The sequence below is a fragment of the Gorilla gorilla genome, chromosome 18 (assembly GCF_029281585.2).
Source record: "Gorilla gorilla gorilla isolate KB3781 chromosome 18, NHGRI_mGorGor1-v2.1_pri, whole genome shotgun sequence".
Taxonomy (NCBI): Eukaryota; Metazoa; Chordata; class Mammalia; order Primates; family Hominidae; genus Gorilla; species Gorilla gorilla.
The window spans coordinates 6,834,331-6,856,176 of NC_073242.2; the positions used below are offsets into that span (position 1 = coordinate 6,834,331).

Genomic DNA, 21,846 nt, shown 5'->3' on the forward strand with positions numbered 1-21,846 from the left:
GTACTGCTACCTGGCAAACTTTGTCACGGAAATCCAATGTTTCCAGTTTCCGGCTCCCGAAACTCTTCCCATGCAAGCTCTAGGACAATCTCTTTTTCTCTGGTCTCCACTTCAAGGCTCAGTTGTTTTCCACCTACGGCCCTTAGGGCCAGCCCGAGGCTACACTTGCCAGCCAGGGAGGCTGCGGCAAGCAGCGTTTATGCTCCGTAGTCCCAGGTAAGGAAGACGAAGCCGTTTCTGTCATAGATCTTCATTTCTTTTCTTAAATGTCTTTTAAAAATATGCCTATGTATTTTTCTAAAGGATTCGAAATCTATGTAGCCCAGTAATAAGCCCTTAGTCTGTAACTTCGATTGTATTTTCTTTGGATTGTCATTTGCCGTTTTGAAACCTTGGATAAAATCTGTGTATTTCCTTTGTGATTTCTGACATCACTATCCTGCCTGGAAATCCTTTTACCTTAGTAATAGGCAAATGCACCTATATTTCATACCAGCACGACATTGAAACCACCAGCTCATAACCTCAGCGGGTAACCTTGTTGGTTTACCCAGCAGGAGTAAAGCCTGCCTCGGAAATCTGAGGGTGGCCGCGAACCCACAAGTGAAGATTCGCAGGTGCGCGCGCTAAGGACTGAGCTATTGGGGCGATGGAGAGAGTCTCGCTCTGCGTCAGGGGCGGAAGGACGTGTCCCCCACCAGAAAAAGAAAAAAAAAAAGGAGGAAGCGGCGGCTCCTTGGTCTAGGGGTATGATTCTCGCTTTGGGTGCGAGAGGTCCCGGGTTCACATACTGGACGAGCCCCCTTTTCCTTTTATCCCTTTTCGCATTTTCAACAAGGACAGGAGACTAGGAAGGCGGAGGTAGGCTTCTGTTGGCAGGGCCTCAGTGGAGACCTCCCGGGGTCCCGGGACGCAGACGGACGGGCCTGAATCGCTCGCCTTGGTGAAATGGGATCCAGCGCTGCCAACTGCGGCAACTGCGGTTAAAGGAGACGACCCCGTGCAGCAGGATGAAGTTATTTAGAATAAGGAAGAATGCGCCGGGCTCATTGGTCGCTCCAGGGGCATAAATTTTTTCTAGGATTCCAGAGTATGGCGGCTCCAGTCCCAGGTGAGCCCTACTCCGCTTAGAATTCCAGTTTATTCGGAGAAGGGGAGAATACCGGAAGCGAGGGAGAAGGTAGGGGAGTGAGTGAGAGGAGGGAGGCGGGGAAGACCGGGCATCCGCAGGCAGCACTTCAGTCGGCCCTGGCGGGGTGGGGGTCTCGGCCCCTGTCCCCACGCCCAGACCCCGGGGCCTTCCCACTGAGAGCGAGGGAATTCGCGGCTTGCATCTGGAGAGGACAGGGAGCCCCTTTTAGCCCAGATCTGCTGGATTCTCGGGAGTCAGGTGAAATCTGGATACAGGGAAGGGCAGAGTGACAGTAAAGGGTACCCCGGAACCGACGCCCGACGCCTGCCGCCCCACGGGCTTCATTCTTCCCCCTCCTCACGTCCTGGGGACTGGAGGTCCCGCCAGCTCCCCCCAGTGAAGGGCAAGGGGGCGCATCGCAGAATCGCCCCTGGTGCGCAGCGTAGTTGGTGGCCTAAGCCGTCTTCTCCGAGGGCTCAGCCATCCTGGGCACTTGAGGCCAGGCAGGCGCTGCGGGGCTGGTTCAGTCGGTGGAGAAAAGAGTCTCTCAGCGTCAGCCTTTAGGGTTCGAGGCCCACGTGGGAAACTCGCTTTCTGGGTTTTGGCTTCCCTGGGGAGAAGGGAGGACCGGAGCCGGAGAAGCGTGAGGTGCGGCGAGGTAGGGTGCCTGGTAGCTGGTGTCTCGTGCACTCCGTCAGGCCTTTATTGAACACCCATTGGTGCCACGCTGAGGGACTGCAGCGTTTCCAAGGCGAGCTTGCAGTGATCGCGGCTCGCAGACCCTCAGCGCAGCCGCTGCCTGCTATTTGGAGGTTCCCATGTCCTGCGGAAGCTGGAGCTCCTCACTGCGCGCCTCGGGGACGCCGAATCCCCAGCTCAAGGCCCAGTGGCGGTGGCAGGCGAGGACCCAGGGCCCTTCTGGATTGTGGTAGCGCCAGGGCTGCTCCCCATTTTGTGCGTCGCGGAGGAGGGGCCGGGGCTCTGGGCTTCCGCCACACCCATCCGCACTTGAAATTGCCCCTTCCAGGCGGGTCTGAAATAAGAGTCTACTCACTGGGTCCTGCTGGGTCCGCCCCAGCCGCCCCCAGGATGCTAGGACGCCCACAAACACAACCTTAGTGCGTAAGTTGTGTGGCTCGTTGGTCTAGGGGTATGATTCTCGCTTAGGGTGCGAGAGGTCCCGGGTTCAAATCCCGGACGAGCCCGGCTTTTGGTGAAGGGTGAAAGTCGTTTGCTGCTCTTTTTTAGATTCGGCTCGACTTACAGACCTCAGCGCAGGACGTGGACGCCCTGCAAAGGTAATTTGTACAAAGGTCTCAAGCTATGTTGACGCCGCCTACTATCCCACTACCTCTTCTTAAAATTCATCTACAGTCCAGTCACCAGTGTTGCCAGAGCCCTTTTGACAAGCTATTTTTTGTCGTTTGTTTGGTTTTTGGTGGTTTTTTGTTTTGTTTTGTTTTGTTTTGCTTTTTGTTACTTCTGTCAGTGTAAACTCGAGGCACCGAAGAAGAGACAAGTCCCTATATACAATAAGAGCCGAATCTTCACAGTCAGACGCCTTAAAAGGTCCAGCCTGGGACTCCCACCCACTATCTCTGGTTCTAGCAGTCGCAGTCTTAATGAGAGAGTGAGCCAGGCACTTGAGCAGTGGAGATAGGCTATGGGTGTTTGTATCTGGGGTCCAGAGGCCTCTCCCTGCCCACATCCCGTCACTCCTCACCTGCGTGTAGCCTCTTGGAGCTCCTCTGCTCCCCCGTCCTGGTTTTGGAAGCAGTACGGACTGAACCCTGGAGCCCGGGTACCCCGTCCTGAGTCCCAGCGCCCACCAGGACTGGGGCCTCCTCTGGTCTACTCTGAGGACAGATTCTGTTGGCAGGGACTTCATTTTTGTTTGGGACGCTGGGTTTGAGAACGTGCCATGAACCAAGAATCAAAGAAATTTACAAGGAAAATGGACCCAGCACAAGGAGGCAGGGAGCAGTGGCTCACGCCTGCAATCCCAGCACTTTGGGAGGCTGAGGCGGGTTAATCACCTGATGTCAGGAGTTTGAGACCATCCTGGCCAACATGGTAAAACCCTGTCTCTACTGAAAATACAAGAATTAGTTGGTCATGGTGGCGGGCGCCTGTAATCCCAGGTACTAGGAAGGATGAGGCAGGAGAATCGCTTGAACCCCGGAGATGGAGGTTGCAGTGAGCTGAAATGGCGCCAGTGCACTCCAGCCTGGGTGACAAGGTAAGACTCTATCTAAAAAAAAAAAAAAAAAAAAGACCGCAAAACAAGGTATCATGAACAACAAGTCATCAACAGTAGGCAACAGAAACAAAATTGCAAACATTTTGGATGCAGACTATTAGGAAGTTTGTAATACAATTATCCTTAGGAAAGGCAATAAAGAAAATATGTTTGACAACGGGACCTATGTAAAATGTTCTCCTTTCAACCTTCTAGACTGAAAAAAGAACCAAATAGTTCTAGATATAAAAGCACACAGTAATGGAAACGGAACAGCTACATGCACGTCACAGTAGGTTACAGTGCGGAGCGACACCTGCGAGGGCTTCTGCGAGCTCCCAATGAGCTTCAGGCATTCTGTCTGCAGCTCCAAAGATGGGTTAATTTGCCCGATACACAGTAGAACTCTCCTGTTCCTGTAATTTGAGCGGCCTCCAAAAAGAGGTTGTCGTTGACTCTTTTAGGTGCGTGCAGTGTGGGTATGTTTTTTCTCTTTCTGAAAGGAGGAGATTTCAGCGAACGGCAGAGAATACAGATTTATGCCAGCGCCCTGCGGAAGGAGCCTCTGGCGGGTCATCCCCATTTATGGGAGATTGCAGAGTGGTGAGCAAAGTCTTGCACCAGCGGGGATGTTGGGGTGGAACTGAACCTGTTGTAGGGGACCCCCAGTGTGCCCTGGTTTCTGGGGCTGATTCATTACGTCACTTAGTTTCTACTATTCTCATGCCACCCCGCAAATTACTAGACATAAAATATTCCCAGGGAAGCCCGGCTAGCTCAGTCGGTAGAGCATGAGACTCTTAATCTCAGGGTCGTGGGTTCGAGCCCCACGTTGGGCGACTTGTTTTCCTCCTTGCTACCTTGGAGTTCTGGAAACAGCCAGCATTTAATGAACACTACCAGGTGCCACATCGCGCTCTGTGATGGTATCCCCTCAATGATTGAATTTTGGTTTCCGCACGCTCCCAGCAGCGAGGATTGTCAGTGAAATGACCAAAGGCAGCACCGGGACGGGCTGGTTGCCAGCCAGGGGCAGAGGGGCAGAGGAGGGTGAGAACAGAGGGGCCACAGGATGGGTGTGAGGGGTACAGGGGCCTCTCCCCACTTTGTGCAGTGCGGAGAGGGGCCGGGGCGCTGGCCCACCCGCTGAGTCTGCAATCCCAGTCTTCTCTCACTTTGCTTTCGCAGGCTTGAGCTTTATCGCTCCAAGTACTCCACGACTGCCCCAAAGAAAAGTACATGTCGTGCTGCTGTGGCTCGTTGGTGTAGGGGTATGAGCCTCGCTTAGGGTGCGAGAGGTCCCGGGTTCAAATCCCAGACGAGCCTCATCTTCTTATTTTTGAGACAGAGTCTCGCTCGGTCGCCCAGGCTGGTGTGCAGTGGCGCTATCTCAACTCGGTTGAAGCTCCGCCTCCTGGGTTCACGCCATTCTCCTGCCTCAGCCTCCTGAGTAGCTGGGACTACAGGTGCCCGCCACCACGCCCGACTAATTTTTTGTATTTTTAGTAGAGACGGGGTTTCACCGTGTTAGCCAGGATGGTCTTGATCTCCTGACCTCGTGATCCGCCCGCCTCGGCCTCCCAAAGTGCCGGGATGACAGGCGTGAGCCACTGCGCCCGGCCAACAGCCATGCACTTTCAAGGGCTCAAGTCCAGGGTTTACTCCAGTGAGACTCAACCCTTCGGCCCTGGATTTCTCTGCTTCAATTTATAAAATATAAAGTTACTGGGGGAATTTAGAATATGGATTGTATACTAGATCGCCTTGTTGCATGAGTGTCTGAGGTCCCGGAAGCCTCATTGGTGGGATGAGTATCTTGAGCAGCTCCAACTCTGCTGAATTTTTACCACTGGGTAAATGACAGTCACAGCGGATTCCAGGGGTCGTGTCCACGATCCCGGGTGGCGTCGGCTTTGATCAGCCTCAAGGGGAGGGTTTTGTCTGGCTCCTTGCTTCCTCTCGCGCCGAGCCTGGAAAAGCGAGGTGCAGGGTAGAATCTCCCGGGCCGCCTCCGTGTCCCGGACGTTGGCCCAGCTCTGAGTCGTGGCGCTCGGCCCTGGGGTGCGGCGCGGGAGGCTGCTAAGAGGGCGCGGACTTGGGCTTGCAGTTGAGCTTCTGGGGGTCCGGTGGGGTGTCTGACTCGCGCCGTCTGCAATCTTCCTCCCCGGTACTGTGCCCTGCGGGATTAAAAAAAAAAGTTTTTTAAAATTTTTTATCTTTTTTGAAATGGAGTCTTCCTCTGTCGCCCAGGCTGGAATGCAGTGGAGCGATCTCGGCTCACTGCAGCCTCCGCCTCCCAGGTTCAAGCGATTTTCCTGCCTCAGCCTTCCGAGTAGTTGGAGGAGCCACCACACCCGGCTAATTTTTGTATTTTTAGTAGAGACGGGGTTTCGCCATGTTGGCCAGGCTGGCCTCGAACTCCTGACCTCAAGTGATCCACCGGCCTTGGCCTCCCAAAGTGCTAAGATTACTGGCGCGAGCCACCGCGCCCGGCCCCTGCAGGATCTTTTGTCATGCCCTGGACCCCAGGAGGACCTGACCTTTATTAAACACACAGTAGGGCTGTCAAGGGCCTCGCGTCAAGGCTCAGTGCTTCACCGACGCACCCAGCCCGGGACCCTCCGTTGCCCTCTGACTCCGAAGGAAAATCTAGTTCCTTCGGGCGCCTGGGACTCCTTTCTGGAGGATCAGACGAGTCGGGCTCCGCGAAGCCCATGCGGGCTGGAGGATCGGAAACCACACCGGAGAGGATAGCGCCGGGGGCGCGAGGACGCACACTGCAGAGCTCTACGGGGACTGGGAGTTTTCTCTCGTTCACTATGGCGTCCCCGGCGACCCGAATGGAGGCTGCTGCGTTGCAAGAACTCAGCTAAGACTTTATTTTTTTTGAGACAGGATCTCACTCCCGTCGCCCAGGCTGGAGTGCAGTGGCGCCATCTCGGCTCCCTGCAGCCTCCACTTCCTAGGCTCAAGCGATCTTCCAGCCTTAGCCTCCCAAGTAGATGGGACTACAGGCGAGCGCAACCACAACTGGCTAATTTTAAAATTTTTGTAGAGACGCGGTCTCACTATGTTGCTCAAGCTGGCATACTTCCTTGAATAAATGCCCAAACCAATTCTAGGGTCATTTTCTAGCCACCCGCGATAAGTTATTCTGTTTTAATATTCTCAGTAGGGTACTTGGTAACTGCCCCAGTGGCCTAATGGATAAGGCACTGGCCTCCTAAGCCAGGGATTGTGGGTTCGAGTCCCACCTGGGGTAAGACAACACTGACCTTAGGTGGCTTGGGGTAAGGCAGCAGGTCTTTTAAAAAGGACAAAGCATGGAGACACATAGGTAGAAAAACTTTGCAAGAATAAGAGGAAAGGGCATGAATTTGGAAGAAAAACAGGGCATTAAACAAGACACACAATCTCCTCTCTCTCTAGGATGAGAAGAGTTGAAGATTTTACTTACCTCTCTCCACATCAAAGGGACAAGAAAAAGCAATGTACAGCTTTTGTATGTATCAAAGTGGGAAAATGTTGGAGGCTGGTTTTCTGTTTTGGTTGGTTGGTTTGGTTTGGTTTGTCTTTCTGTTTTAGAAAGCACCCCTTGTATACACACCTCTTTGACCCACAAGTTCCATTTCATAGAAATAAAAGTACCACGTATGTACAAGGATGTTTTATTGCAGTAATTTTGTTCAAAAACGGGAAGGGAGATGACCATGAATAGGGGATGAATTGAATACAGTTTGTTTCATTAATGTTGTTCAACCTCAGAAAAGAACGTTCAATCTACCCTGTTTGACTTGGATATCCCCCATGGGAGAGATGTATGACACTTTACAAAACAAGCAGCGACTCCGAGGCCCCAGATGTTTGTGTATAATCAGTGCCAAAGGCTCTTGGCACTCGGGCCAGAGCAGAGGAGGGGAGAAAAAAGAGATTCTAGTAAAATGGAAAAATATGCAGGTTAAAAGTAAACAGGAACAGTAGAAAACAGAGGTCTATTTTGGAATTTAAGGGGGGCACTTGCGGAATTGGAAGTGAGGTAGGCAGATGATCATGTGGACTTAATGTGGTTTATGATCGTGAGTGATTTAGGTCTCGCTATGTTGTTCAGGCTGGTCTGGAACTCCTGGGCTCAAGTTATCTTCCTGCCTCGGCCTCCCAAAATGCTGGGATTACAGGCGTGAGCCACCGCCCTTCTTCTGTGACTTCTGATAGTGACTCCTGGGCATGAAAGACCTCGTGGGTGGAGTCTTGGCATCGGTCCAGGATTTGGGGTCCAGCAAGTGCTGTCCAGATTGGCGTGTCACTCAGTGAGCACTCTGGTGGCGGAAGGCCCCGTGCCCCCAGAGCACAATGCCAGCCGTGCTCCGGGAAGAGCATCCCGGCCCAGGAGGGTGCTTCTTGCTCAGAGCCCGGGTCCTGGACCCAATCTCAGACCCTGCGCCTCCGGCGCTCTCCTCCTCTTCCTTCCCTTCCTGCCGCTACGGAAACAGGAGAGAATCCTCCCTAAAAAGACAGCTAACTCATTGTGCTAATTGCGTTTACTATTAAAAAAAAAAAAAGAAAACAGAAAAAAAGGCAAAAAACAAAACAACAAACAAACCAAAAACAGCTACCGCGACTCGTGTGCGGGTTAAACGACGCACTAGCTTCCAATGCGGGCGTCCATCCCAGTGAGAAAGGAAACAGGGCCGGGCGCGGTGGCTCAGAGAGGCAAGGCCGGCAGATTACCTGAGGTCAGGAGTTCGAGACCAGGCTGGCTAACATGGTGAAACCCTGTCTCTACTAAAAATACAAAAATATTAACCGGGCGTGGTGGGGGTGGCCTGTAATCCCAGCTACTCGGGAGGCCGAGGCAAGAGAATCGCTGGAGCCCGGGAGTTGGAGGTTGCAGTGAGCAGAGATCACACCATTGTATTACAAGCCCGGGGGACAGAGTGCAGAATAGAACTCAAAAAAAAAAAAAAAAAAAAAAAGAAGTGAAGACCAGCAACTGCCTCTGATACGGAATCCACCCTCTTTCTTTTTCTGTTTTGAAAGTCCATTTTGTTAACTGCTATATCCCCAGTGCCTGGCACACAGAGGCGCTCAATACATATTTGAGAGCATGAATTACTTTATTGGGCAATGTGGCCCCCAGTACATCTGGGCACCCCTTGGGACTGAGAACATAAGGTGGGATGTACCCTCCCACCTGGGTGTGCAGCTGGTCACTGAGCCCCTGCCTGGGGCTTCCAGGACCCCAGAGTCTCTGTGACACCTGCCAGCAGGACGCGTGGGTCACGTCTCTCCTGGCGGACTTTCTCTTCTCCTGGGAAGGGCAGGACCCAGCGAGCAGTTGGTGGCACTCCCTGATTCATCCTCACGTTCATGTCAAGTGGTGAGCACACACTCCATTATCAGAAAACCTTGCAGTTATGCCCAGCTAGCTCAGTCGGTAGAGCATAAGACTCTTAATCTCAGGGTCATGGGTTTGAGCCCTGTATTGAACACATGCTTCCTTTTCCTTTGCAGCCCTAGGCTGCAGAGAAGGTTGAGACATGGAGTACTCTCAAGTCTTCGCCCAGTGAAAGTTTTTGGATGAAGGTTAGTAATGTTTAGCAAGACTTAGGAGATGCTAATCAGGGCCATTAAAGTTTTAAAGTAAAAATATTATTATTATTATTTTGAGATGGGGTCTCCCTCTGTTGCCCAGGCTGGAGGGCAGTGGTACGATTACAGCTCACTGCATCCTTGACCTCCCAGGCTGAGGATATCTTCCCACCTCAGCCTCCTAAGTAGCTGGGACCACAGGCACGCACTACGACACCCAGCTAATTTTTAAAATTATTTTTGTAGAGATGGGATCTCACTATTGTTGCCCAGGCTGGTCTTGAACTCCTGGGCTCAAGAGATCCCCCTGCATTGGCCTCCCAAAGTGCCGGGATTACAGATGTAAGCCACCACAACTGGCGGTGAAATTAATCTTTTTTTTTTTTTTGAAATGGAGTTTCGCTGTTGTTGCCCAGGCTGGAGTGCAATGGCGTCCTGTAACCTCCGCGTCCTGGGTTCAAGCAAGTCTCCAGCCTCACCTCAGCCTCCCAAGTAGCTGGGATTACTGGCGCCACCACCATGCCCAGCTATTTTGTTGTTGTTGTTGTTTTGTTTTGTTTCTTTGAGACAGAGTCTCACTCTGTTGACCAGGCTGGAGTGCAGTGGTGCAATCTCAGCTCACTGCAACCTCCGCCTGCCGGCTTCAAGTGATTCTCCTGCCTCAGTCCCCCAAGTAGCTGGGATTACAGGAGTGCGCCTCTGCACCTAATTTTTGTATTTTTTTCAGTAGATACAGAGTTTCACCATGTTGGCCAGGCTAGTCTCGAACTCCTGACCTCAGGTGATCCGCTCTCCTCAGCCTCCCAAAGTGCTGGGATTACAGGCATGAGCCATCACGCCTGGCATTTTCTTTTTTTTTTTGTATTTTTAGTAGAGACGGGGTTTCACCGTATTGGCCAGGCTGGTCTGAAACTCTTGACCTCAGGTGGTCCACCTGCCTCGGCCTCCCAAAGTGCTGGGATTACAGGTGTGAGCCACTGTGCCCAGCCCAAAACTAATCTTAATAATACATTTTATTTGAACAAATGTTTTATGTCACAAGTAATCAATATATACATTATCAATGAGATAGGTTATGTTGTTGTTGGTTTTTTTTTCTCTCATTCTAAACCTTCAAACTCTGGCATGCTTTCCTCTAAGGCACATCTCAATTTGCACAGGCCACATGTCAAGGGCTCCAGAGCCACCTGCTGCTGGGGGCCAGTTCCTCAGACAGCGCAGTCCTACATCTGACTACAAGCTTAAATGCAGCTGGGGAGAGAGGGAGAGGGAGAGGGAGAGGGAGAGGGAGAGGGAGAGGGAGAGGGAGAAGGAGGGAGAGAGAGGGAGAGAGAGAGACTGAGAGAGAGAGACAGAGAGAGAGATTGTAAGGAATTGGCTCACGCAGATGGAGGCTAACAGGTCCCCAAGTATGCAGGGTGAGTTGGCAAACTGGAGACCCAGCAGAGCTGATGGTGTGGTTCTAATCCGGACGCTAGCAGGCAGGAGGCCCAGGAAGAGCGGGTGTTTTCATTGGATTCTGAAGGCACGAAATAGCTGGTGTGCCATCTGGCTGAGGCAAGTAGGCTGACGTGTTTCCCCTGTTGGTGGTGGGGATGACACATGCAGAGAGAGGACAGGCTTAACCCCTTAAGCAAGGGAAATGCTTGATGAACATGGGTGTTTTAGGGGAATCAACACAGTTCTGTACAGATACGCAAGTGGGGACAGGGAACAGGCAGCTCTCCTGGGGCTGGTCTATGTTGGACCTGATGGTGGCAGCTGGCAGGAGATGAAAGAAAACAACAGTGAGACTTTGTACTTCGGGTGAAAGGGTAGTGGCGAGGTCCTGCCTGGTAGAAACCATAAGGTCTTCTGACCCTTTTTGTTTACCCTTAAGAAATCACAGCGGTGGACACGATGGCTCACTCCTGGAATCCCAGCACTTTGAGAGGCGAGGCAGGAGGATCACTTGAGCCCAAGCGTTCAAGATCAGCTTGAGCAATATGGCAAAACCCCGGCTCTACAAAAAATACAAAAATTAGCTGGGCTTGGAGGCTGTGATGGGAGGATCGCTTGAGCCCAGGAGCTTGAGGCTGCAGTGAGCTGTGTTCACTCCTCGGCACTCCAGCTTAGGTGACAGAGCAAGATCTTGTCACAAAAAACGAAAACAAAAACAAAATCAAAACCCATTAAAAAAGGTGAGGATGGCTCCCTCTCCCTCTCCCTCTCCCTCTCCCTCTCCCTCTCCCTCTCCCTCTCCCTCTCCCTCTCCCTCTCCCTCTCCCTCTCCCTCTCCCTCTCCCTCTCCCTCTCCCTCTCCCTCTCCCTCTCCCTCTCCCTCTCCCTCTCCCTCTCCCTCTCCCTCTCCCTCTCCCCACGGTCTCCCTCTCCCTCTCTTTCCACGGTCTCCCTCTGATGCCGAGCCGAAGCTGGACGGTACTGCTGCCATCTCAGCTCACTGCAACCTCCCTGCCTGATTCTCCTGCCTCAGCCTGCCGAGTGCCTCGATTGCAGGCGCGCACCGCCACGCCTGACTGGTTTTCGTATTTTTTTGGCGGAGACGGGGTTTTGCTGTGTTGGCCGGGCTGGTCTCCAGCTCCTAACCGCGAGTGATCTGCCAGCCTCGGCCTCCCGAGGTGCCGGGATTGCAGACGGAGTCGGTGCTCAATGGTGCCCAGGCTGGAGTGCAGTGGCGTGATCTCGGCTCGCTACAACCACCTCCCAGCCGCCTGCCTTGGCCTCCCAAAGTGCCGAGATTGCAGCCTCTGCCCGGCCACCACCCCGTCTGGGAAGTGAGGAGCGTCTCCGCCTGGCCGCCCATCGTCTGGGATGTGAGGAGCCCCTCTGCCTGGCTGCCCAGTCTGGAAAGTGAGGAGCGTCTCTGCCCGGCCGCCATCCCATCTAGGAAGTGAGGAGACCCTCTGCCTGGCAACCGCCCCGTCTGAGAAGTGATGAGCCCCTCCGCCCGGCAGCCACCCCGTCTGAGAAGTGATGAGCCCCTCCGCCCAGCAGCCACCCCGTCTGGGAAGTGAGGAGCGTCTCCGCCCGGCAGCCACCTCGTCCAGGAGGGAGGTGGGGGGGTCAGCCCCCCGCCCGGCCAGCCGCCCTGTCCGGGAGGTGAGGGGCGCCTCTGCCCGGCCGCCCCTACTGGGAAGTGAGGAGCCCCTCTGCCCGGCCAGCCACTCCGTCCGGGAGGGAGGTGGGGGGGTCAGCCCCCCGCCCGGCCAGCCGCCCCGTCCGGGAGGGAGGTGGGGGTGTCAGCCCCCCGCCCGGCCAGCCGCCCCGACCGGGAGGGAGGTGGGGGGGTTAGCCCCCCGCCTGGCCAGCCTCCCCGTCCGGGAGGTGAGGGGCGCCTCTGCCCGGCCGCCCCTACTGGGAAGTGAGGAGCCCCTCTGCCCGGCCAGCCGCCCCGTCCGGGAGGGAGGTGGGGGGGTCAGCCCCCCGCCTGGCCAGCCGCCCCGTCCGGGAGGTGAGGGGCGCCTCTGCCCGGCCGCCCCTACTGGGAAGTGAGGAGCCCCTCTGCCCGGCCAGCCGCCCCGTCCGGGAGGAAGGTGGGGGGGTCAGCCCCCCGCCCAGCCCACCGCCCCGTCCGGGAGGGAGGTGGGGGGGTCAGCCCCCTGCCCGGCCAGCCGCCCCGTCCAGGAGGGAGGTCGGGGGGTAGCACCCCGCCCAGCCAGCCGCCCCGTCCAGGAGGTGAGGGGCGCCTCTGCCCGGCCGCCCCTACTGGGAAGTGAGGAGCACCTCTGCCCGGCCAGCCGCCCCGTCCGGGAGGGAGGTGGGGGTGTCAGCCCCCTGCCCGGCCAGCCACCCCGTCCAGGAGGGAGGTGGGGGGGGCCAGCCCCCCGCCCGGCCAGCCACCCCGTCCGGGAGGTGAGGGGTGCCTCTGCCCGGCCGCCCCTACTGGGAAGTGAGGAGCCCCTCTGCCCGGCCACCACCCCGTCTGGGAGGTGTACCCAACAGCTCATTGAGAACGGGCCATGAAGACAATGGCGGTTTTGTGGAATAGAAAGGGGAGAAAGGTGGGGAAAAGATTGGGAAGTCGGATGGTTGCCGTGTCTGTGTAGAAAGAGGTAGACATGGGAGACTTCATTTTGTTCTGTACTAAGAAAAATTCTTCTGCCTTGGGATCCTGTTGATCTGTGACCTTACCCCCAACCCTGTGCTCTCTGAAACATGTGCTGTATCCACTCAGGGTTGAATGGATTAAGGGCGGTGCAAGATGTGCTTTGTTAACCAGATGCTTGAAGGCAGCATGCTCGTTAAGAGTCATCACCACTCCCTAATCTCAAGTACCCAGGGACACAAACACTGCGGAGGGCCGCAAGGTCCTCTGCCTAGGAAAACCAGAGAACTTTCTTCACTTGTTTATCTGCTGACCTTCCCTCCACTATTGTCCTGTGACCCTGCCAAATCCCCCTCTGCAAGAAACACCCAAGAATGATCAATAAAAAATAAAAAAATAAAAAAAATAAATAAAAAGGTGAGGATGGTGGCTCACGCCTATAATCCCAGCACTTTGAGAGGCCAGGGCAGGAGGATCACTTGAGCTCAGGTGTTCCAGACCAGCCTGGGCCAGAAGGCGAGATCCTGTCTCTACAAAAAAAAAAAAAAAAAATTACCTGAACATAGTGACATGTGTCTGTAGTCCGAGCTACTCAGGAGGCTGAGACAGGAGAATCACCTGAGCCTGGAAGGTTGAGACTTCAGTGAGCTGTGTTCATACCACTGCATTCCAGCCTAGGCAACAGAGGGAGACCCTACCTGAAATAATAATAATTATTATGATGATGAAAATAAAAAAATATAATAAAAGAGATTAAATAGCTGGGCACAGTGTCTCATGCCTGTAATCCCAGTATTTCAGGAGGCTGAGGTAAGAGGATTGCTTGAGCCCAGGAGTTCAAGACCAGTCGAGACCAGCCTGGGCAACATAATGAGACATCATCTTTACAAAAAATTTAAAAGTTAGCCAGGTGTGTTGATGGTCTCACTATGTTGCCCAGGCTGGTCTCAAACTCCTGAGCTGAAGCTATCCTCCCACCTTGGCCTCTCAAAGTGCTAGTGTTGACCATTGATATGATACCTTGGTTTATGTATTCTTGGTTTAAAAGAATTTAAACAAGAGACACACAGCAAAACAAATGCAGCATAGAGTAATTTCTTGCAAAAGAAAAAGGATATTTTGAAAGTTATGGCTGGCTGTGGTGGCTCACACTTGTAATCTCTCAGCACTTTGAGAGGCCAAGGCGGGCGGATCGCCTGAGGTCAGGAGTTTGAGACCAGCCTGACCAACATGGAGAAACCGCGTCTCTACTAAAAATACAAAATTAGCTGTGCATCGTGGTGCGTGCCTGGCAATCCCAACTACTCGGGAGGCTGAGGCAGGAGAATCGCTTGAACCCAGGAGGCGGAGGTTGCAGTGAACCGAGATCATGCCACTGCACTGCACCCTGGGCAACAAGAACAAAACTCCATCTCAAAAAAAAAAAGAAGAAGAAAGTTAGGTGCAGAATAGACAGTACACCCTGAGAGAGAGGGAACTGAGGGCAGGCCGCTTGTAAGAATGAGACAGCAAAGATGCACGAGGGAGACTCTCTTTATGGGAGCCTTAAATGGTTATTCATAAGGAGATGAGAGAGGTGTTACTAGTAAGCATGTTCTGGGTGGTCTTCTTCTCGGTGCACACGTGCTGTAGCTGTGAATGCTTGTTCATAGGTTGCATGTCTCGTTAGCATCTTCAATCTCCACCCAGGGATATGTTTTTTACTATTAAAATGAGGAAAAAGGCTGGGCATGGTGGCGCATGCCTGTAATCCCACTTTCGGAGGCCGAGAGGGGCGGATCACTTGAGCTCAGGAATTTGAGACCAGCCTGGCCAAAATGGTGAAACTCTGTCTCTACTAAAAATACAAAAATTAGCCGGACATGGCAGTGCATGCCTGTAATCCCAACTACTCGGGAGGCTGAGGAAGGAGAATGGCGTGGACCCGGGAGGCAGTGAGCCAAGATTGCGCCACTGCACTCTAGCCTGGGCGACAGAGCAAGACGTCATCTCAAAACAAACAAACAAACAAAAAACGAATAAACAAACAAACAAAGAACCAGGAAAAGGTCAATTTGAAGACAGGTAAGATCAGAATGCACATGCTCTACAGAAGGGAAAGTACCTACTGAAGATAGCTTTGCTTGAATGACCTCAATTACAAGGTGAATGCTGAGGCTTACTGTGTGGACTGTGTGGTCACCACAGTTGCTGTGTCCCAAGAACATGGTCACTTTCTTGACTACCTATCCTGCCTCACTAGGATTACAGGTGTGACCCACCATGCCTGACCGATGGCATTAATTACATTGACAATGTATGCAATAATCACCATTATCTGTTTCCAAAACGTTTTCGTTTCAAACAAATTCTGTAACCATTAAGCAATAACTCCCCACATCCCCTTCCCCAGCTGTTAATAACCTTTAATCTACTTCCTGTCTCTTTGGATTTGCCTACTCTAGACATTTCATCTGAGTAGAATAATACATTGTGTGTTCTTTTGTATCTGGCTTCTTTCACTTAGCATAATGTCTCAGGGTTCATCCACATTGTAGCGTGTGTCAGTGCTTCATTCCTCTTTTATGGATGAATAATATTCCATCATAAGGATCTACCACATTTTGTTTATCTATTCATCTGTTGATGGATACTTGTGTTATTTTCACATTTTGGCCATTGTGACTAAAGTACAATAATTGTTGTACAAATATCTGTTTGAGTCTCTGTTTTCAATTATTTTGGGTACAAACCTAGGAATGGAATTGCTGGATTGTATGGTAATTGTATGTTTAGCTCCTGGGGGAACCACCCAACTGTTTTCCCCAGCAGCTGCATCATTTTACCTTCTCACCAGCAATGTAGAGCTCTAGTTTCTCTACATCCTTGCCAACACTTGTCATTTTTGTCTGCTTGTTTAATTATTGCCAAATACGTGGAGGAAAAGGGGAATTCCTATCCTCCTCCATTTAGTCCTGGTGACAATGTCCATCACTGGATTCCCGCATGGAATGGATTGAGATGATGATCCAGAATGATGAGAGTACCCTGTTCTTCCATGCAGAATGGTTTGTTCAGGTTTGGACACATGACCCACGAAGGGATGATCACAACCTTACTTGGAGTTGAGGTAGGAGGCAGGGCTCGGACACTGGACCAAATTGAGGATTAGCTAAAAGAGATGGGGTGGAAGCAGCTTTCCATAAGACATACCCACCAGTGACACCCAGGTGTCACTGCCCCTTTCCATGGCAATGACTCAATGACCCAAACGTTACTACCCCTTCCCTAGAAATTTCTGCATAAACTGCACCTTATTCTACATGTACTTAAAAATGGGTATAAATATGGCTGCAAAACTCCCTAGAGCTGTTACTCTCAGCACACTGCCTATGGGGGAGCCCTCCTCTGCAGGAGCAGTCAGGGAGCTGTAACCCTGCCTGCTGCTTTAGTAAAGCTGTTTTCTTTGACCACTGGCTCGCCCTTGTATTCTTTCCTGGGCAAAGCCAAGAACCCTTGCAGACTAGGCCTCACTTTGGGGCTCGCTTGTCCTGCATCAGTACGATGTTATTAATAAATAAACATTGGTAGAGAGAAGTTTCATGTGTCCTGTGGCTGCTAGTCTGGAAGGATGTGAATTTGGAGCCACTGTTGGACATCTTGCTGCCACATGAGGAGAGGTAATCTGCAGAATGAAGCTGAGCAGAAGCCAACGCAGTAGTGAGATAGAGAAATACAGGGTCTTGATGTTATTATTCAGATCCCTGAATTTGGTCTGGCCTGAAACACAAAGGCTTTGCAAGAAGACACCTTGGATTTTGTAATGACATTAACCTGTCATTTCTCCCTAGGCTGATATGAGTTGGTTTTCTATCGCTTGCAAACAATGTCTTTGCTAATTCAGTGGCCATTCTCCTCCTCCTCCCCAGATCTTTCGTAATTAGCTTTATGGGTTGTTTGTCGTTCTTGTTGTTTGTTTGTTTTTAAGACGAAGTCTCGCTCTGTTGCCCAGCCTGGTGGGCATGGTAGTGCACGCCTGCAGTACCTTGCCTGGGCAACAAGAATGAAATTCCATCTCAAAATAATAATAATAATAATAACAATTTAATATCTTTAGCCTTCACCTAGTGGACATGGTCTTAGCCCAGTGCATTGATGAGGTTAAGAGTCACGAGATATTTAACATAAATTACCTACTTTAGTTATTACAACCCTACAAGGTGAATATTATTTCTCCACTCTATAGATGATGGGAGCTGGTGATTCAGTGGAGGTTACTAGCTTTTCTAAGGCTATACAACTGGTAATGGTGGATCTGGAAATTGAGTGCTGGTCTGTGAAAATCCAAAGGTTATCTTCTTAATCCCAGTACAGCTTCACAGGTATCTCCCAACAAGATCAGCATCCCAGCTGGGTGGGGGATAAAATACAGGGTCGTGAGTTTCCTCTAGCAGAAGGATTGTTGCCAACGATTACCCCTTAGATTGCATCACTTTCAGTGTTGCCAAGTGCTGAGGCAAGAATTATGTATGACAAAGCTTTATCGTCAGTGTTGGACACAAAAGAGCCAAGGAGGGGAAGGGACAATTACTCTCTGCTTTTCTTAATGAGGCTCTCAGGGAATATGACCCTAGTGGCCATGGAGGCTCCTGTAAAGAGCTTGCCCTGTGATTCTTCCAAACATCCTTCCTGCATCAAGGGCTGAGTCTGTGCAGCCCAGCTCCTGATTCATGAGATACTCAGCCTCAAAACTCCAGTGACGAGTCACCCTCCCTCAGACCAATAACCTCTGGCCAGGTCTGAAAAAGGGAAGCCAACCCAGGACTTCAGGAGACAGTGAGGACTGCTGCTCTTTCTGGGTAAGTCAGATCATTGCCCAGGTGTGGTGGCTCACGCCTGTAATCCCAGCACCTTGGGAGGCCAAGGCGGGTGGATCACGAGGTCAAGAGATAGAGACCATCATGGCCAACATGGTGAAACCCCGTCTCTACCAAAAATACAAAAATTAACTGGGCGTGGTGGCACGTGCCTATAATCCCAGCTACTTGTGAGGCTGAAGCAGGAGAATCACTTGAACTAGGGAGTTGAAGGTTGCAGTGAGCCAAGATCTCGCCACTGCACTCTAGCCTGGCGACAGAGCGAGACTCCGTTTAAAAAAAGAAAAAAAAGAGTCACATCAGTGGGACTTCACTGATAACTGCTTGTCAGGACTTAAAGCCTCAGAGGGACCCTCCTTCCTTTCAATTATGTGGAGCCAGAAAAACAGTCCTGAGCTCAGCAGCAGTCCCTTGCAATCACCCAGTCAGGACCAGCCTCTGTTCCGTCTGTCTGATATCCTGAACTGTGGGGAACACAAACTGACTGAGTTTCTGCCCAGACCTTTGGGTTGTTCCATTTTAATTTTACAAATTGGACTCAGGGAGCTCCGTGGATGTAGCCAAGAAGGCCTGGCTCAGACTTCTGTAAACCTGAGCCCTGAACATAGCAGTAGCAGCCCCAGCAGGGTTGACAATATTATCATTTACATCCTGCAAGCAAAATTCTACTGCCATTCCTGTGTCCCATCTTAACCAGCATTTTCCAAGTTTTGCATTTCGTCTTCTTTGTCTGCCTCTGTGTCCAGGATCCCAGGCCCATGAGCCGGACAAACCAGTCGAGTGTCTCCGAGTTCCTCCTCCTGGGACTCTCCAGGCAGCCCCAGCAGCAGCATCTCCTCTTCGTGCTCTTCCTGAGCATGTACCTGGCCACCGTCCTGGGGAACCTGCTCATCATCCTGGCCGTTAGCACAGACTCCCACCTGCACACCCCCATGTACTTCTTCCTCAGCAACCTGTCCTTTGTGGACATCTGCTTCTCCTCCACCACCGTCCCCAAGATGCTGGCCAATCACGTACTCGGAACTCAGACCATCTCCTTCTGTGGCTGTCTCACACAGATGTATTTCGTTTTCATGTTCGTGGACATGGACAATTTCCTCCTAGCTGTGATGGCCTATGACCGCTTTGTCGCCGTGTGCCACCCCTTACATTACACAGCAAAGATGACCCATCAGCTCTGTGCCCGGCTGGTTGCTGGATTGTGGGTGGTTGCCAACCTGAATGTCCTTCTGCACACCCTGCTGATGGCTCGACTCTCATTCTGTGCAGACAATGCCATCCCTCACTTCTTCTGCGATGTGACTCCCCTACTGAAACTCTCCTGCTCAGACACACACCTCAATGAGGTCATAATCCTTAGTGAGGGTGCCCTGGTCATGATCACCCCATTTCTTTGCATCCTGGCTTCCTATATGCACATCACCTGCACTGTCCTGAGGGTCCCATCCACAAAGGGAAGGTGGAAAGCCTTCTCCACCTGTGGCTCTCACCTGGCTGTGGTTCTCCTCTTCTATGGCACCATCATTGCTGTGTATTTTAACCCTCTGTCCTCCCACTCAGCTGAGAAAGACGCTACGGCTACTGTGTTGTATACAGTAGTGACTCCCATGCTAAACCCTTTCATCTACAGCCTGAGGAACAGGTACTTGAAAGGGGCTCTGAAAAAAGTAGTTGGCAGGGTGGTGTTTTCTGTCTGATGAAATAATCAAGACTGAATCTCATTCCCAAGGAAATTTACTTTTCACCAATTGAGTTTAATGCAGTAGTTGTTTCATTAAATGATGTTCTTGCTAGTGACACATGGGGGAGATCTTATTACTTATACTAAGTTAAACTATTAATTATAATTTTTTTGAGACAGGGTCATGCTCTGTCACCCAGGCTGGAGTGCAGTGCTGTGATCTTGGCTCACTGCACCCTCCATCTCCCAGGCTCAAGTGATCCTCCTGCCTCAGCCTCCTGAGTAGCTGGGACCACAGGTGTGTGCCACATGCCTAGCTAAATTTTTTTTTTTTTTTGAGACGGAGTCTCTCTATGTCGCCAGGCTGCAGTGCTGTTGCGGGAAGTCAGGGACCCTGAACAGAGGGACCAGCTGGAGCTGTGTCAGAAGAACATAAATTGTGAAGATTTCATTTTAATATGGACATGTATCGGTTCCCAAAATTAATACTTTTATAATTTCTTACGCCTGTCTTTACTGCAATCTCTGAACATAAGTTGTGAAGATTTCACGGACATTTATCAGTTCCCGAAATTAACACTTTTATAATTTCTCATGCCTGTCTTTACTTTAATCTCTTAATCCTGTTATCTTCGTAAGCTGACCATGTACGTCACCTCAGGACCACTGCGATAATTCTATCTAACTATACAAATTGATTGTAAAACATGTGTGTTTGAACAATATGAAATCAGTGCACCTTGAAAAAGAACAGAATAACAGTGATTTTAGGGAACAAGGGAAGATAATCATAAGGTCTGACTATCTGTGGGGTCGGGCAGAATGGAGCCATATTTTTCTTCTTGCAGAGAGCCTATAAATGGACGTGCAAGTAGGGATATCACTGAATTCTTTTCCTAGCAAGGAATATTAATAATTAAGACCTTGGGAGAGGAATGCATTCCTCGGGGGAGGTCTATAAATGGCTACTCTGGGAGAGTCTGTCTTATGCAGTTGAGATAAGGACTGAAATATGCCCTGGTCTCCTGCAGTACCCTCAGGCTTATTAGTGTGGGGAAAAAAACCCACCCTGGTGAATTTAAGGTCAGACAGATTCTCTGCTCTTGAACCCTGTTTTCTGTTGTTTAAGATGTTTATCAAGACAATACATGCACAGCTGAACATAGACCCTTATCTGGAGGTTTTGATTTTGTCCTTTGCCTTGTGATCTCTATTGGCTTCAGAGACATGTGATCTTTGTTCTCCTTTTTGCCGTTTGACACCTGTGATCTCTGTGACCTACTCCCTGTTCGTACACCCCCACCCCTTTTAAAGTCCTTAATAAAAACCTCCTGGTTTTGCGGCTCAGGTGGGTCCTACCAATATGGGATGTCACCCCCAGAGGCCTAGCTGTAAAATTCCTCTCTTTGTACTCTTTCTCTTTATTTCTCAGCTGGCCGACACTTAGGGAAAATAGAAAGAACCTATGTTGAAATATTGGGGGTGTGTTCCCCCAGTAGAGTGCAGTAGAGCCATCTCGGCTTCCTGCGACCTCCACCTCTCAGGTTCAAGCTATTCTCCTGCCTCAACCACCCGAGTAACTGGGACTACAAGTGTGCACCACCTGTGCAGCCCAGGTGAAGACTCACTGGCCTCATCCTCCTTTTATGTGTCCTCTGCAATAGTCAAGCATAAAGGCTGGGTCACAAAAATGCTCAGGCAAAAGAACAGCAGAGTGAGGCTGGGTGTGGTGGCTCATGCCAGTAATCCCAGCAGTTTGGGAGGCTGAGGCAAGTGGATCACCTGAGGTCAGGAGTTCAAGACCAGCCTGGCCAATATGGTGAAACCCTGTCTCTACTAAAAATACAAAAATTAGCTGGGCGTGGTGGCAGGTGCCTGTAATCCCAGATACTCAGGGGGATGAGGCAGGAGAATTGCTTAAACTTGGGAGGTGGAAGTTGCAGTGAGCCAAGATCAGGCCACTGCATTCCAGCCTGGGTGAAAGGGCAAGGTTCTGTCAAAAAAGGGAGGGGAAGGGAGGGGAGGGAAGGGGAGGAGAGGGGAGGGGAGGGAAATGGAGGAGAGTGGAGGGGAAGGAAATGGAGGAGAGGGGAGGGGAGGGAAATGGAGGAGAGGGGAGGGGAGGAGAGGGGAGAGGAGGAGAGGGAAGGGGAGGGGAAGGGAGGGAAGAAAGAAAGAGCAGAGTGAAATGTGAGTACTACAACGAGTAACAAGCATTTCAGATGAACCTGGGGCCCTGGTCCGCTTGCAGCCCAGGCGGTGCAGAGGTGAAGCGACGCTGAACCTTGGGAACCGTCTAGGAGC

At 51.5% G+C, this 21,846-nt stretch overlaps 1 protein-coding gene and 3 non-coding genes across 6 annotated transcripts; all 4 read left to right on the forward strand.

Annotated features, from left to right (window-relative positions):
* The first annotated feature begins 753 nt into the window (after positions 1–753).
* On the forward strand, positions 754–20,939 carry OR1F1 (olfactory receptor family 1 subfamily F member 1). 3 transcript variants are annotated; one of them, XM_031003049.3, is made up of 4 exons: positions 754–1,111; positions 2,381–2,430; positions 3,875–3,974; positions 18,608–20,939. In XM_031003049.3, the coding sequence occupies exons 3-4, from the start codon at positions 3,957–3,959 to the stop codon at positions 19,556–19,558; spliced, it is 969 nt and encodes a 322-aa protein (XP_030858909.3). In that variant the 5' UTR covers positions 754–1,111; positions 2,381–2,430; positions 3,875–3,956; the 3' UTR covers positions 19,559–20,939. The 3 variants fall into 3 exon arrangements, with proteins under 3 accessions (XP_030858909.3, XP_030858910.3, XP_030858912.3); XM_031003050.3 differs by having other exon boundaries at positions 3,878–3,974; XM_031003052.3 differs by lacking the exons at positions 754–1,111; positions 3,875–3,974 and adding an exon at positions 1,219–1,790.
* TRNAP-AGG (transfer RNA proline (anticodon AGG)) lies at positions 2,266–2,337 on the forward strand. The gene has a single exon. It is a non-coding gene; the product is annotated as a tRNA-Pro (tRNA).
* TRNAK-CUU (transfer RNA lysine (anticodon CUU)) lies at positions 4,138–4,210 on the forward strand. Its single transcript has one exon. It is a non-coding gene; the product is annotated as a tRNA-Lys (tRNA).
* Positions 6,561–6,633, forward strand: TRNAR-CCU (transfer RNA arginine (anticodon CCU)). Its single transcript has one exon. It is a non-coding gene; the product is annotated as a tRNA-Arg (tRNA).
* Positions 20,940–21,846: the final 907 nt, after the last annotated feature.